The sequence below is a fragment of the Neltuma alba genome, unplaced genomic scaffold (assembly GCF_004799145.2).
Source record: "Neltuma alba isolate B1F8T4 unplaced genomic scaffold, ASM479914v2 tig00006103_pilon, whole genome shotgun sequence".
NCBI classification, from domain to species: domain Eukaryota; kingdom Viridiplantae; phylum Streptophyta; class Magnoliopsida; order Fabales; family Fabaceae; genus Neltuma; species Neltuma alba.
Genome location: NW_021634350.1, coordinates 52,896 through 68,502, shown reverse-complemented (window position 1 = coordinate 68,502; position 15,607 = coordinate 52,896). Strand labels below are relative to the sequence as shown.

At 36.6% G+C, this 15,607-nt stretch overlaps 2 protein-coding genes across 6 annotated transcripts in view; one reads left to right on the top strand and one right to left on the bottom strand.

Moving 5' to 3' along the window:
• On the top strand, window positions 1–10,075 carry LOC114749626 (DNA-directed RNA polymerase 3B, chloroplastic). Of its 2 annotated transcripts, XM_028938147.1 has the most exons (19): window positions 1–891; window positions 1,625–1,828; window positions 1,955–2,088; window positions 2,652–2,721; window positions 3,132–3,190; window positions 3,863–3,980; window positions 4,352–4,465; window positions 4,925–5,056; window positions 5,293–5,709; window positions 6,073–6,123; window positions 6,553–6,623; window positions 6,776–6,860; window positions 6,974–7,126; window positions 7,443–7,517; window positions 7,614–7,703; window positions 8,344–8,391; window positions 8,494–8,608; window positions 8,756–8,859; window positions 9,391–10,075. In XM_028938147.1, the coding sequence occupies exons 1-19, from the start codon at window positions 103–105 to the stop codon at window positions 9,499–9,501; spliced, it is 2,940 nt and encodes a 979-aa protein (XP_028793980.1). In that variant the 5' UTR covers window positions 1–102; the 3' UTR covers window positions 9,502–10,075. The 2 variants fall into 2 exon arrangements, with proteins under 2 accessions (XP_028793980.1, XP_028793981.1); XM_028938148.1 differs by lacking the exons at window positions 7,443–7,517; window positions 7,614–7,703; window positions 8,344–8,391; ... (1 more) ...; window positions 8,756–8,859; window positions 9,391–10,075 and adding an exon at window positions 7,217–7,329.
• LOC114749628 (pentatricopeptide repeat-containing protein At4g30825, chloroplastic) overlaps window positions 9,331–15,607 on the bottom strand; it is an 18,806-nt gene continuing 12,529 nt past the window's right edge. The window contains exons 4-6 of one of the 4 annotated variants that reach the window (XM_028938149.1): window positions 11,489–14,327; window positions 10,922–11,022; window positions 9,331–9,866 (exon numbers count right to left, since the gene is read on the bottom strand). In XM_028938149.1, coding sequence (XP_028793982.1) covers window positions 11,602–14,319 — 2,718 coding nt within the window. In that variant the 5' untranslated portion in view covers window positions 14,320–14,327 and the 3' untranslated portion in view covers window positions 9,331–9,866; window positions 10,922–11,022; window positions 11,489–11,601. Of the gene's footprint in view, window positions 9,867–10,909; window positions 11,023–11,488; window positions 14,490–15,607 lie in introns of those variants that run through there. The other 3 variants (XM_028938150.1, XM_028938151.1, XM_028938152.1) reach the window with 3 other exon arrangements.

The following is a 15,607-nucleotide window of genomic DNA, read 5'->3' as shown; positions in this document are numbered from 1 at the left end:
GCAGGTTTAAGCGAGGTTTCATCCTCGGTCTATGCAGAATTGCAGATACTTCTATGTCTCCCAGATTCTCCACACTCTCTCCCAGCAATCCATAGCTCCACAATGAGCTTGGCAGCTTCCTTTTCAATCCCCGAGGTTCATGCTTACTCAAGAACCGGTCTCCACGTTGAAAGAAAACCTCACAAAAACCTTCACTTTCTTTCTATTCCCAATCCCTCCACTCTATTATCTTCACTCCCTTCCACCTCTTCTTTTCCCTTGACCATTACTTCCCCCTCAACCCCAATTCAGTTTCGTCCCTTATCGGATTCAGTCCACGATAATTTCATCGACGACCTTGACAATCCACTCAATCCACACAACCCCGTCGTGAATAGAATTTATGAAGTCCAGGCCCCAGAGTCGTCGTGCCCGAGAATATTTATTCAGGACCCACCTTGGATTTCTTCGCTTTTTGCAAAAGGACTCAATAATGTAGCTAACAGAGAGTTGAAATTGGAGTTTAAGGAAATTGAGAAGAGCAAGTATAATTTGTTGCGAAGGAGGCAGATTAAGGCGGAGACTGAAGCGTGGGAGAGGATGGTGGAGGAGTACAGAGAACTAGAAAGACAAATGCGTGAGAAGAACTTGGCTCCCAATTTGCCTCATGTGAAGTCGCTGTTTTTAGGGTGGTTTGATCCCCTGAGGGAGGCCATAGAAAGGGAGCAGAAGTCACAGATGTCGAAGAAGAAGAAGGCGGCATATTCGCCCTATATTGATATATTGCCTGCAGCTAAAATGGCTGTTATTGTCATGCATAAAATGGTGGGCTTGCTCATGCTGGATTATGAAGCCGGTTGTGTTCAACTTGTTCAGGCTGCTGTTCAGATTGGGATGGCCATAGAACAAGAGGTAATTGGTTTTAATATTAAAATTTTCTTTTTTCTGGGAGTCGTCTCCTTTTTTTTTTTTTATCGATATGTTGAATATGGCGGTCCTATTAGTTTTAAGGATTGATAATTGAGTAGTTAGCTAAGAGTCTCCTAATTAGGAGTTCGTTAATAACTGATAAGTGCGCAGCCAACTTATCTCTACTTGAGAAGTGGATAAAAAGAGTTAATTGGAAACATTATGATTGTCTTGGAAGTGAAACCTGAGAAGTCTATTCTGCTAATCCTGTGCAATTTCTGTGCGTGATCTTCCCCCCTTTGCTTTACCCCCGGCATATCACCGTGACTCTAATGAGTGTTGCTTAACCCTGTTTAAGTTGAATATTTTCAAATGTTGGAATACGTTATATTTTAAAATTGGGAGAAGGGTTGCTAAATAGCAGAAGTATACAATAGCAATTATACGGTTAGCAATATAGATCCTTTGGTTTATCCTTTTAGTTGCAACTGATACAACCTTCTTTTGCCAAGGAATTCCGACTCATCTCACTTCATTGATGGGAGAGGGACCAACGGAAAATTTTTAGTCATTGAAGCTTCCTTCTGTGTCTTCATGTCACCTACTCTCTGCCGTTATTGTTTACCGTAGCTTTTGATAAATATGTCGGAAAAGAAATGCACCCTTTCCTGATTGGTTCCACTTCCTCTTAGTTTGTGTATTAAGCATATGTTGTAATTATCTTATTATTTTACAGGTGAGAATTCATAAATTCCTGGAAAAAACTAGAAGCCACCAGGGTAAGAAGACAATGGTTAATGCTGATGACAGTCTGAACAATGATAAAGAAAAACTAAGGAAACGTGTGAATGTTTTGATTAGGAGGAAAAGACTTAAAAAAGTACAGATGCTGCTGAAAAAGGAAGAATTTAGTTCATGGGCTCGTGATACTCAGGCTAAGGTTTGTGTGCACTGTATGTGTATTTTTCCTCTCCATCTTTTTTCCTACTCTTTTTATTGGGAATTCTTTTTGGGGAGGGGCTTTGGTTTTAAATTGGAACCTAATGGAGCAAACTTTGGTATGCAGCTGGGATGTCGATTGATAGAACTGTTAATTGAAACAGCATATATACAGTCTCCCGTTACGCAGTGTGCTGATTCTCCACCTGATATTCGACCAGCATTCAGGCACAGGTTTCAAGCTGTGTCAAAGAGTCCAAGGTTAGACTTTGCCCTTTATTTTCCTTTTCTTTTTTAACTATTAATTAATACTTTAACACTTCAACCCTTAGCTTAGCTTCAAAATAAAACTGCCACTGCCACATTAGGAACATTGAACATTGGCTTTTTCATGGGTAGGAGATCACCTGATTACTTAAATGCTTATTGGTACTTATCTTTCTCATTCTCACTTTCCTTCAGTTTATTTATATGATGCTTATATTATTCCTTCTCTCTCCTCCCTTCCCCTCTCTCTCTCTCTCACTCACACACACACACATGCATGTGCACACGCACACATATGCCCACTGGTACACATGGATAGCAAACACCATTGGCCTTTTAGCTTAGGAGGTGTTGCGGTTGAGTTTGGCTAGCATCATTGAACTGAAAGAAAAAAATTTACTACCCTTTCTATGGGAATCTCAATTTCACATGTTTGTTTGGTAGTAAAGCCATTAAAAAAAATGTACCTGGAGTTGTTTTGCAAACGATTGATGAAAATTCGTAAATCATATGATCTTTTATCCATTTTTATTCTGAATAACTATTTGTACTCGTAGGCAAAAGATTTTGAAGAACTATGGCGTTATAGAAGGTGATCCCTTAGTCCTTGCTGGGCTTGATAAATCTGTAAGTGAAGATGTCCTGTTTTTATCCATTTTATAATCACTAACAACGTCTTTATGATCTTTCCATATTTGAAGTTTGCAAATGCCTCTACTCCCAACCTTCCTCCACAGAAAATAAAGAAGAATTTTAACACCCTGCTTTCTAATTAATCTGCTAAACATCTTGCAAAAGATGTCGTACTAAAAGGAACTTAATGATCCATCTATTTTGACTTCCTCTTGTTCTTGTTGTTTCTAGTGATATCTGAGATAGTGAGCGTTCTTATTGAAGTCATTCATCTTCCTGTTCCACATAATGATCCATCTATGAAATAAATTGCAAACCGTTTCAAGGCACTTAGTTGCACTTCAAACATTGTAAATATATCTTAACTTGTTTGCTTACTATTTATTGCTTTTATTTTCATGCAGGCTAAACATATGTTAATACCTTACATGCCAATGTTGATACCTCCAAAAAAGTGGAAAGGGTATGACAAATAACTTGGATCATGCTAGTGCATCGAAAACTTGTTGTCATCAAGCCGCTGAGGAGAGTAGTGATATTGTTTCATACTTTAATGACTTAATTGTGGTTGAAAAGTGATTCAATTGGGATTTTTAAGAAGTTTTAAAATAATTATATGAATAAGCACAATCAAAATATAAAATAAAATGATGACTAAGGACTTTATTTTATTATATATTATTAGCTGCTGAAAAAAGAAAATGACAAAATTGTTAACCATACATTATGTTTATCCAAATATTTTCAGTCTTTTAGGACCAATATTGGTTATAGGTTTGTGCTGAAATGGCTCGCAGACCACTTCTCATGTCAACTATTCTTTTTGAGTTTGCTCGTCTGATGATGAGAAGAGCAGGTCGTGTTGCATGATTGAATGAAAATCGTGTTTGATTAGGTTTTATGCAACTATAACACTGTCGCAAACCAAAGAAAGAAGAGAATAAAAGATCATAAGTTTGAAACTGTAATTGATTCTTTCAAGCATGGTAACTAACAACAATGTAAAAGTTTGGAAGGTAGCAAAGGGCACAATTAGCTGTCCACATGTCCTCTTCAATCCTCAGTGTCTTGGCAGCTTCTTTCTCCCTCTCTCCTCCTTGTACCCCCTTCTAAAATTTTCCAAAACTCTTTCCAGATATGACAAGGGTGGACACTTGTTCTTGCCGTCTTATATTATGCGTACTCATGGATCTAGAAAGCAACAAGATGTAATGAAGAATGTCAAAGGGAAACAAATGCAAAAAGTTTTTGAGGTATTACGTGTAAAGATGCATTTTCCTTTTTCATCGCCTAAGAGAGAGTGATGCAGTATTCTATAAAAGAGATCATCTGGGAAAGGTCTGTGCACTTTTATTTGTATAATATTGGAAGAATAGTTAGGAACCTTTTTAGAGTCATTGCAAAATAGTTAATTCTGAGTTTATTAATTGTTTTGAAAATTTTATTATTCATTATCTTATTTATGTTTTTACATTCTTAACACTTTTGCATAGTTTTTTGTGTGTGTGTGTATAGAGAGAGATGTGTGTATGTTTGTTTGGCATAATTGCTTCTGCTTCTTCAATACTTCATCTTGATGTATAGTCTTGACTTGTTCTTTCTTCTTTAACCGAAACATTTGAAGGCTTTGGATATGCTTGGTAATACCAAATGGCGAATAAATAGAAGACTGCTTGGTGTTGTTGAGACAATCTGGGATGGAGGAGGTAAAATTGCAGGCCTGGTTGATCGTCAAGATGTAAGCGCAAACTTACAGAGACATTTGTATGATTAAGGGGTGAAACATATAGAAATGGAAGTCTTCATAAAAGAATTTTTTGTTGGTCTTCCTCTTTTGTCAATATTTACCTATTTACCCATTTCTTATGAAAATTATATACAGAACTAAATTTAAGTTGTTTTAGACCAACAAATATAAAAAATTCTGATATTATTCACATTAGAGAGTGACTTTTTAGATCATTTGATGGCCTTAAACAACTGTGTTTTGTTAGGTTCTTATAAACAAGAGAAGTTTTCTTTTAACAGTGACTTGAATATATCAGGACTTATTGGACAAAACCGGTTTGGTCTAATGCAGGCCACATGAACGCCATGCACAACTTCTCTAATAAGTTTGAGATATGGTGAATTCCTGATATTATCTATTGCTTTTTTATTCATCTGACCTACATGTATTCTCCTTTTGGATTGCTAGGTTCCCATACCAGAAAAGCCACTGGTTGAGGAATTAAAACTAATTCGGGAATGGAAATGGAGTGTGAGGAAGGCAAAGAAAATTAATCTAGAGAGGCATGCTCAAAGATGTGACACTGAGCTTAAGCTTTCTGTATGATCTCCCCTTTTATTGTCAGATATCCGTTGATATTATTTTCGAACAATTGAATATTTTTGTCATTACATCAACAGCCTATTTGTGTAGCCTATTTCTTCCATATACATGTGCTATACTGTATAACCATATACACATTTGTCTGTCATGAATGGCATAATTTCTATTATTTTTATGATATGTCTATCCCATTTAGATGAGCAATAATCATAATAAAATACATTTTGATACAGGTGGCCCGAAGAATGAAAGATGAGGAGGGCTTTTATTATCCCCACAATCTTGACTTCCGTGGCAGAGCATATCCAATGCATCCTCACCTGAATCATTTAAGTTCTGATCTGTGTCGAGGTCTGCTTGAGTTTGCTGAAGGACGGCCATTGGGGAAGTCTGGACTAAAGTGGCTGAAGATACATTTGGCGAATTTGTATGCTGGTGGTGTTGAGAAATTGTCTTATGATGGGCGTCTAGAATTTGTGGAGAACCATCTTCACGATGTGTTTGACTCTGCTGATAACCCAATTAATGGTAACCGTTGGTGGTTAACAGCTGAAGATCCTTTCCAATGCCTTGCTGCATGTTTCAATCTATCAGAGGCCTTAAGAAGCTCATCACCACATTCCGTTGTCTCACATCTGCCAATTCATCAGGTTATTGGAGACTTTAATATCTGTGAGAAAAATGTTGTAATTTAATTTTGCAGACTTATTCTACAAGTAGTCAAATCAGCCACAAACTCTTCTGCCTTCAGGAGATCTTTCATAAGAACGTACAACCTTCCTTTTGTCATTTAATAAGAACTTACAACCTAAAATTTTACAATAGGTTAAAGAGAGAAAAGTAAAGTAGTTGAAAATTTTGGTCACAAAACACTAGAGCTAACTGCATAATAGCCTGTTCTCATCATAAAGACCTATACCTTATTTAGTCAGCTTTCTTTTAAAAAAAATGTTTGCTTTATCTTTTGTCTTTTAAAAGATAGTTTTGGTAACACTTTTCTGCTATATGTTTAGGATGGTTCCTGTAATGGCTTACAGCACTATGCAGCCCTGGGCAGAGATTGTGTAGGTTTACTTAACTCTTATTCATTTTTGCAATTACTTTTGTATTCTCTGTGCTTCTTTCAATAGAGATTTTTATATTCGCTTGTTTTTTTGATGATCTTAAGTTTTTATGGTTGTTTCTTTTTTGCAACTATCACTAAGTAATTTAGAAATCTCAGTATGTCTGCTAAGATAATTGATTTTTCTTGACTCGTACAGCACCATACAAGATGGCTTGCTTAATACATAATAGATGGTGTCCTTCCTTGGTAGTCTTAGCACACTATAGTGAATCGGTGATTTTAACATGCCATAATGTAACAAGGAACATTAACAGTAAAATATATGTGGCAGCTATTTTGTCTTATTTTTTGATGTAAGGTTAGCTCCTGATAATTGATTTCTGTTACATCTATTATTGTCATTTGACTGGATTAAATATGCTATCAGTTGGAGGCTGCTGCGGTTAACTTGGTTGCCAGAGAAAAACCAGCTGATGTTTACTCAGAGATTGCTGTTAGGTATGTCAAATCAACCTCTGTTAATTGCAAGTGCACTGCATTGGAATAACTTTACTTGAGAAGGCTCTCTTATGTGCGAAGGAAATTTTGGAATTACTGTGCATGATTAATATTGTATTGTTACTTCAATTATAAATTATAAATGTGGGCAGGGTTCATGATATCATGATAAGGGATAGCAGTGAAGATCCTACTACAAATCCAAAAGCTTTATTAGCAAAGGTTTTAATTGACAAGGTCAGTATTCATTTTAAAGGGTGAAGTTATGCATATTGCACAATATATGCTCCGGTAATCGGTCAGGATCTCTCCTTTTTCTTTCCTCTTAGACTTAAGTCTCACACTTTCAGGTTGATAGGAAACTGGTCAAACAGACAGTTATGACTTCAGTGTATGGTGTGACTTTTGTTGGGGCAAGAGAGCAAATAAAAAGAAGATTACTGGAGAAAGGCCTCATAACCGATGACAAACTTATATTTGATGCAGCATGCTATGCTGCGAAAGTAAGCATCCTTCCATTGAATTTGAAAATTATATTGTAGCCGTCAGAGACTGTAATAGATTCCTTGATATGTTATCATTATCGTTTACAGGATCGGTTCCTGTTGATTTAGTTTTAAAAGTAATCTTTGGGAAACGATGCTCAAATGAAAGCTGAAATGGAGGCAGTCATTTCATAATATTATGTTCTTAGTCGAGTGTTCATGTTCACCTGGGTTTAATTCATCTATGCCATATAAAATATGTAGACACTGTTTTACATTTTTAATCTGCTGTGTCATGCTGACTTAGTCATGTGACCATCCTTACTTTTTTCAGGTGACATTGGATGCCCTTGGGGAAATTTTTGAAGCTGCACGTGGCATTATGAATTGGCTTGGTGATTGTGCAAAGGTAAACACTGTCGTCACCTCAACATCTCTTTTGGTTTTGAGACTTTTTTATGCGGTTAATGTATTTGCGTCCATTATTTGTCTTTTTTTTTTTTAGGTGATTGCTTCTGACCATCAGGCTGTTCGATGGACCACTCCTCTTGGTCTTCCTGTTGTACAACCATACTGCAAAACTGAGCGTCATCTGGTAAGCCATCTGCATAGACTGTTTCCCGTTCATGTTATATTCTAGGCATTAATGTGCTTAACAATGAGTCGCTGACAAGGGGGTAAATAATGCCAGCTAAAAGGATACAAGTCTGTGACAATCAGACTAAAGAAGCATGCGTGTCCATTTACTGATTAATGTGGTTCCTTCTGTAACATATTGTCACGATCATTTGGCATTTGTAATTGTTGCTGCCTTGGTGTTTCACCGCTTACTTCAGCAGGTGCAACCCTATGTTGGATTGTTGATCGTAAATCTCAGTGAATGACTTGCTTTCAATATATGTCTATATATATAGATATATATATCCTTTTTGGTAGCTAAAGGAAAATTGTTCCGGCTCTTTTGCTGCTTGGAGGTCCATTTGTGCGATAACAACTCAACTGTTGAAAAACAGGACAAGAATGTTTTTGCCCCTAGGCATTGGAACTGATGACTTAAATGCTGGACCATATCATTCTTCAGCAAAATTCTTATAGTGGAATATTGCTGCTATTGGCTTATAGAAAACCCACCGTGGCACCAATGAATTTACTTCAGATTGGGTAGTTATTAAAACTGCTTTTTAGACCTTTATTTTGGATCTCTAGAATAACGGAGGTCTTACCATGTAACGCAGGTCAAAACAACTCTTCAGGTTTTGGCTTTGCAGCGGGAGGGTGATGCAGTAAGTGTTTTTATTTCCCCTTTTTAACCCCTTTAACCCCGTTATTCCTGTCAGTCTGTCTTTATTAACCATTTGCTTATTACTTACACTATGGTATTCCAGGTTAATGCCAGAAAACAGAGAACCGCATTTCCTCCAAATTTTGTACATTCACTGGATGGTTCACACATGATGATGACTGCTCTTGCCTGCAGGGATGCTGGCTTGCGTTTTGCAGGTCTCAGAGTCTAATTTTGCCAATGAAATTATAAACAGGCATTTTTAAAACTCTCGTGGAAGTGCAATAACTTATTGCATCTTAAAGTGTAAAAAATTGGCGTCTATGTCGTTGGTGCTTAAACTCCGTAAAATAATTTGTCTGCAGGGGTTCATGACTCATTCTGGACACATGCATGTGATGTGGAGAAAATGAATCAGATTCTTAGAGAACAATTTGTGGAGCTTTATAGCTCGCCAATACTCGAAAATGTAAGTCCTTGCCTTCTTCTTGCTGTTTCATGAGAATTTGAATTTATTTTGTAGGAATACTTGGTGAAAAGAGAAGAGTTATCCTGTTCTCTTATGATCAAATACGCAAGTTCCTGGAGGCCTTCACTTAACTTGAGTATTGTGGAACAATACAAAAGAAAAATAGCTTATTATCAAGACCTGAAAGATTTGTACAGCGAAATAAAAGATTGTGTCTCTATTAGGCATGACCTTGTATTTATACTTGCTTTAGGGTGGAATGATCATTATTTACTGAACCATTTGACCAAAGAGAGTTGTGCATACGCTGATCCACTAAGTGTTATTCTCCCATCTTACCATACTATCATTGCATCTAAGCTCCAGATATATTAAAATTGTCCTTGATTAGGAGCTGAGTAGCTTTTTCCTTTTAGACCAATAGAATGGTGAAATCAAACCTCATTATTTGTTTGCTTTAATCTTGTTATAATTTAGCCGCACAAAAGGGAAAAAAAACTTGTCATAATTGAACAATCAATAATTTTGCAGTTGCTGGAGGGCTTTCAGAAATCATACCCAGGATTGACATTCCCTGCACTGCCAGAGAGAGGTGATTTTGACTTGCAGAAGGTCCTAGAGTCACCATATTTCTTCAACTGAGCATTTCTCTACTAGAATCATGGATTTCCACAGAAACATTCTTCGCTTCCATGGCAACCTGTCTTGGAAGCCTTGGGGGGAACAAAGACCTATGTTGGCTTCAAGAAATGCCTAGGAAGGATAGATATCGGACCCCAAGGATATTTTCCAGCACCCGTGTGCGTTGCCAGAATGCTCAGAATGTACTATGATCTTATTTATACAGTTCTGGTTCAACTGGAGAAAAGCTTCAATTCCTGTTCCACCATATAGGGAATGAATTCCCAGTAAGATTTTGGCGTTGACAATTTTGACAATTTTGTTCACCCGGCTCTGCTGCTTAATTGACAGTGGCGTTTTCCTTGTGAGATATCTCTAGAGATAAACTGTATAAAAAATAAGCAGAACAAGTCAATAATATGTAGAATATGTAAACATGTCAGGAGTAGGCTTTACTTTTCGTTAACAGACAGAATTAGGCTTTACTGAAAAGGGAGTTTGGCAGGTGCATGTGTATATTCTTAACTGGGAGGTTCTCATCCTCTTTTGTAAGCTTATGTCTAATGGCTATCTATAATTTTTCAGTGCCAGATAATTGCAGCTGGTCTCCCCCTACAGCATGTAGCTAACAGCCCGACAAAGCAACTTCAAAGCATTATTCCGTTTACATATATTATAATGCATGAATGCACTTATTTCGGTGGAGAGGAGAAAAGGACAGGAGGTTGCCATAATTTGGCATAGAATCATGCATCTTAGAAGTGTATTTCTGATACTAATGATACTAAGCAGAGAGTGAGACGAGTGTGAGAGATAGGAAAATGACTTTCAACATTATTCGTATTTCCCATGCTTCAAAATTACTATGTTATATAGTCTTATAGGCATAATAGTAGGACTCTTAACATACAACTGATTAGACAATAGTTGTGGCAAAAGAAAGCCTTTACAACCACTTGGATATCCAATTATAAGAATCGTTTCATGACAAATGTCAAACTTAATGCAGATAATAACTGCATAGCAAGTTGTTTGGGAAATGTGGCAAATTGGAACATATTGTATTGAAGACTAGAATCGTAGACGAATTGTAGGCATAATGGGATAGACATAATTTTGGTTTCAAATATGGATGCTTGGATTGGAAACTACAATTCTTTTTTCTTCGTTTAATGTTCTAGTAACTCCTTCCTCATCAGAGCCCCAAGCAACACCTATCTTCCTTCAGTTGATAATCCCAGAGAATTCATTATAACAAAAATGAAGTATGAGCATTTATCATATTTTTCGAGAAAAAAACACAACATGAAAAAAAAAAATTTTTTGGCGAATTCAATCATGAAATGCTGAATTATAAAGGGGAAAAGGAACTCAATCATGTATTTATTGAAAATTTTAATTTTAATGATAAACACTTAAAAGTTTATACTTAAATCTTGACCATTTCTCTCCGCCGCCAAATAATTCCAGTCCTATCCGTCCCCTTGTTGCACTTTGAGTAGTCACCATCCCGTACCGCTATTCCCCTAAAAGCCCGGATATCTGGAATCAGCATCAGAACTTAAAACATTGCCCAAAATTCTACTTTGAGAGTACTTAGTCCAAACAGAAAATATTCAAACTTGAGGTCACATTTAGAAAGATGATTAATGAATTAACTCTCATTCTGCAAAATGCATATAACGTATATCATTAGCAGCAAAGAAGGACACGTCCTGTAATATTTGATCGGAGCGTGACGCCAACGAATTGTGGAAGTGAAAACTTAAGAAATATTTATTATTCTCTCTTTTAAAGGCAGGGAAGCAGACATTGTCCAATTAAACCACAGTTCGTATGAATTACCATCCAGAAAACGTATACATTTTTGTCAAGGAATTTTGTAAGAATACAAGATCATGTAATCACTCGATCAAGTGATAAAATCTCAGAAGCATGAGTTATTGGATTACAAAGTAAGAATCAAAATTAACAAATATTTTTTTAAAAAAATAAATATATATCTTACCAAGGAAGCTAAAGGTTAGACTGTACTCAAGTAGGACCTGGAGTTCGTGATATTTTCCACAGAAGCACGACTGAAAGGCCTAAGACCGCTTTCAGAGTGCAGTTTTATGAAATTCACAATTTCATCTGCTTCATCCACAGTGACCATTTAACAGCTTCTAAAATCTTGTCATTTCTTCTCAGAGCCGTGATAAGATTATTGTAGGTTATGTCGTCAGGTTCAATTCCATTTTCTCTCATCTCCTTAACCAAATCTACAGCATCTTCAACCATTCCAGCAATACCATATGCTTTGATCAATGTGTTATAGCTGTACAAATCAGGTCCAGGTCCACATTCTCTCAGTTCTCTGAGCACACTTGCGACTTCATCAATCCATCCTTGCTCTCCATAAATATTGATCATGGTGTTGTATGTGTAGTGGTCAGAGGTACATCTTGATTCCTTCATTTTCTGCAATACGGTTCTGAAGGTCTCCATTTGACCATCTTTTCCATAAGCATCTAGCATTGAATTGTAGGCTTCCAGGGAAACTTCGAAGCCATCAAATTTCATCTTCTGGACAGTCGATGACATGTTTTTGAAGTCCTTGTTCTTCCCAAATGCAGCTATAATTGTATTGTAAGAAACCACATTAGCCAGGCCCCGCCTTTTAGCCATAAAGAACAACCTCTCAGCCTTCTTGAATAACTTGGCTTTTCCATAGACGTCAAGCATGACATTGAAGGTAATTGTATTAGGCGAAAATCCACGCTGAAGCATCTCATCAAAAAGCCTAGTAAGCTCATCTACAGGCAGAGCACGTGCACAGCAGTTCAGGATGCAGTTATACATTTCCTGGTCCCAATTTGCTCGATCTTTTGAGATTTTGTAGTATAAGTCAGATAATTTATCCAGCATACCACATCGTTGATAAGTGCGGAGCATATCACGTAACAGAAAAACATCAGGAATGATATCTGGTCGTTTGTCAATTTCATCCAGAACAGTGCAAGCATCTTCGAAAGATCCAGCTTTGGCGTACATTCTTACAACAATGCTGAAGCCAATCATATCCAAGGAGGTTTCTGAAGATTTCAACTTCAGATACAGTTTTTCTGCTTCCTCAAAGAGACCCATGATACAATAAATGTCAATCATAGTGCATGAGATGTGCAGATTTGGCTTGTGGCCATGTGTGGGCATTTGACTGTATATTTTAACAGCATCCTGAAGCAGACCTATCTCTTTGCACAAGCAAATAATCAGATGATACAAATTATCCTCGTAATGAGGATCATTCCACTTTTTGTCATTCAATACTTTCAAGGCCTCATCCACTAATTGATGTTTTACATAAGCCATGACCAGAATGGAGCAAGAATTCTGGTTGACTAAAACATGTTGATAGAAGGAACCTTTCAGCAGAAGTGGCAATTTATCAACTCTTCCAGCTCCCTCATATGCTTGCAAAAGAATCCCAAGTATAGAAGAATACTGACAGCCGGTCTCCAGCATATCAGCGAGGGTTCTCATGGCACCCTCTTCATCTGCATATTTCGCTTGCAATTTTATCAGTGTGTATAAATTGGAGGAATTGGGCTTGTATCCCCACCGTTTCAGCTCATCGTAGTACCATCTTGCTTGCTCAAAATTACCAGCTCTACCCCAACCTTCAATCATAGACCGGTAAGTGGTTTCATCAGGATCCGTCCCAACATTCTGTATATTCAGAAAAAGGCTTTGAGCACCATCCATGTTAGATGCCTTCCCGTAACCAGTTATCATTGTGTTATAAGCAATGATATTGGAGGAAAGCCCTGCTTCTTGCATTGATTTAAATACCTCCTCAGCCTCCTTCATTTTACCTTGCTGGCTATAAGCATTTAGTACTGCCAGCCAATTTTCCGGATTAAGAAGTACTCCATCTTCTCTCAGCAACCCAATAATTCTTTCTGCTTTCTCATACAATCTTAAACGGGTATAAATAGTTATCATTGCTGAATATGCAGATTGACATACAATTCCAAAGCTCCTCATCTTTGAAAATGTGAACTCTGCCTCATCAACATTCCAACCCTTCTGGTAAAGCCCCATAAGTATGCCAAAGGTCGCAATATTTGGACGAACACCACTGTCTAACATCATTTGAAACCATCTTGTACCTAGCCCAACAAGACCCCGTTTGGAGCATGTGTAGATAAGCGTGTTAAATACCTGAAAATTCAATTCAGAACCAAATTTGCTTCTCATTTCCTGAATCATTTTCTCCGCAGCATCCCAGTCTCCTTTCCTGCTTAACACCCGAATAATCACATTATACGCGCCAATGTTCTGTTCTAACTTCCCATTGCTCCTCATCCACTGAAAAAACACCAGAGATTTACTATCACTTCTCTTTACAAGCCTTTTCAAGATCGCATTACAAAGTTCAGAGCTCAAGTCAATCCGTATGGAAGAGTAATCTACATCAAAATCATCATCATATACAAAGAACTTGTCTATATCAAGTGTACCACCTTTCCTAGGTTTCCTTTTGTATCTATATTTCAAATCCACTTCAACTGCTCTGTTCACTACCGTCTTTGCCACCCGAACTTTCTTCCCAGGTTCAAATCTCGAATTCAGATTCCCCTCGTCCAAACCCTCGTCAGAAACGCCGGTTAGCTCATTTTCGAGCCTAGAGACTTGGACGTACTTGATCCTGCTCAAAGAAACGAAAGCGCAAGCTCGAAGCGCATGAAGGCAACTAGAAGGCGAAAAGCCAGAGCTACGATCAGCAGAATTCAAAGGGAAATTAGCCTTCTTTGAATCAAAGGTCTCCAAAGAAACTGGAAACCTAAGCAGGGCCATGAATTTACAAAGGCATCAAGTAGAACAATTCGATACAGTTATATCCATAGAAGAGGAAGCTTTCGATTGAGCTTAGCGAGTACTGACTGAGGAAGAAGCTGAAGCTGTGGGTGAAAACCAACCTGTGGAGGCACTTCAACCTCCTTTTAAGTTTTATCCTTTCATCACTTCCCTGCTCTGTGCTGAGACCACAAAACACAACACATGCATAAGCACGACCTCATTCTCCTGCGGGCTCTAGCCAAGTTTAATCTGTTGGAGGATGTGGGGGAAAAAAAAGACAGACTTTGTTATAAAAGTAAAAAGATGTAATTTAATTTTTGTCGAAAATGATTAAAGCAAACAAATAACGTACTTAGTTAATTTTCTTCCTCTCTTCGTGTTACAAAAGCAATATACTGCTTCTAATTTTTAATATCAAAATTTGTTTAATTTTTATTTTGATCATAAATATAAAATCTCAATTTATTTTGTTTTTTATATTTATTTGTTTTTTTTAAAATAATCATTATAATAATAATAATTCTAACTAATACACTTTATTAGTAAGAATATTTTAAAAAAGACAACACATATTTATTATAAATGACTAAATTAACTAATTTTTTTAATCTACTCAAATTAGTCAATCAGTTCTTATATTAAGGACCAAGAGATAGTATTTAATTTAGTTAATAAAAGCAGGTAATATCTTCAACTGTAAAAACTAAAAAAGATAACATACTATCTCGGCCTCTAGTTATAAAACTTTATTTACAGTTTATAAATAAGGTCTTATAATTAGAATTAGAAGTAATACATAAGGTGGCCACAATTATTTAATATTTTTTATTAAGAAAACAAAGTATGGCCTACCGTTTTTTTTTATTCCCTCTCCAACGTCACTCGTCTATTCATGACAAATGTTTGTTTCAAATTATTTGAAAAAATAATTATCACAAGAAAATATCTTATTTTATTCTTTTGTTTGTAATACATATGTCGCTTTCAGGTCAATTAAGGAAATATCTCCAATCTCCAATTCTCCATGGCCGAATCTTATTTAGTGGCATTATTTTTTTGCTGTGAGAATTATAATGAGGTGTCACAAAAAAATATAACTACCAAAAAAAAAGTTAGAAATTGTCTTTTTTTTTTAGAACTTATCAGTATAAACTACTTAATTATTATTGAGAGTTTTTAATAATTTTTTTTTTAAAAGATTTTATTACAATTCTTCCTTCTTTGTTTTTTGCGTGGTCAAGTTTTATCAGCTGTACGGGACAGAACTTTTCAGATAGCAATCATT

Bases quoted from the DNA above. Each gene is read 5' to 3' on its own strand.
- LOC114749626 (XM_028938147.1), top strand. From the start codon at position 103: ATGAGCTTGGCAGCTTCCTTTTCAATCCCCGAGGTTCATGCTTACTCA. The intron at 4,466-4,924 runs GTAAGCGCAAAC...TTGGATTGCTAG, and splicing joins GCCTGGTTGATCGTCAAGAT to GTTCCCATACCAGAAAAGCC. The intron at 5,057-5,292 runs GTATGATCTCCC...ATTTTGATACAG, and splicing joins ACACTGAGCTTAAGCTTTCT to GTGGCCCGAAGAATGAAAGA.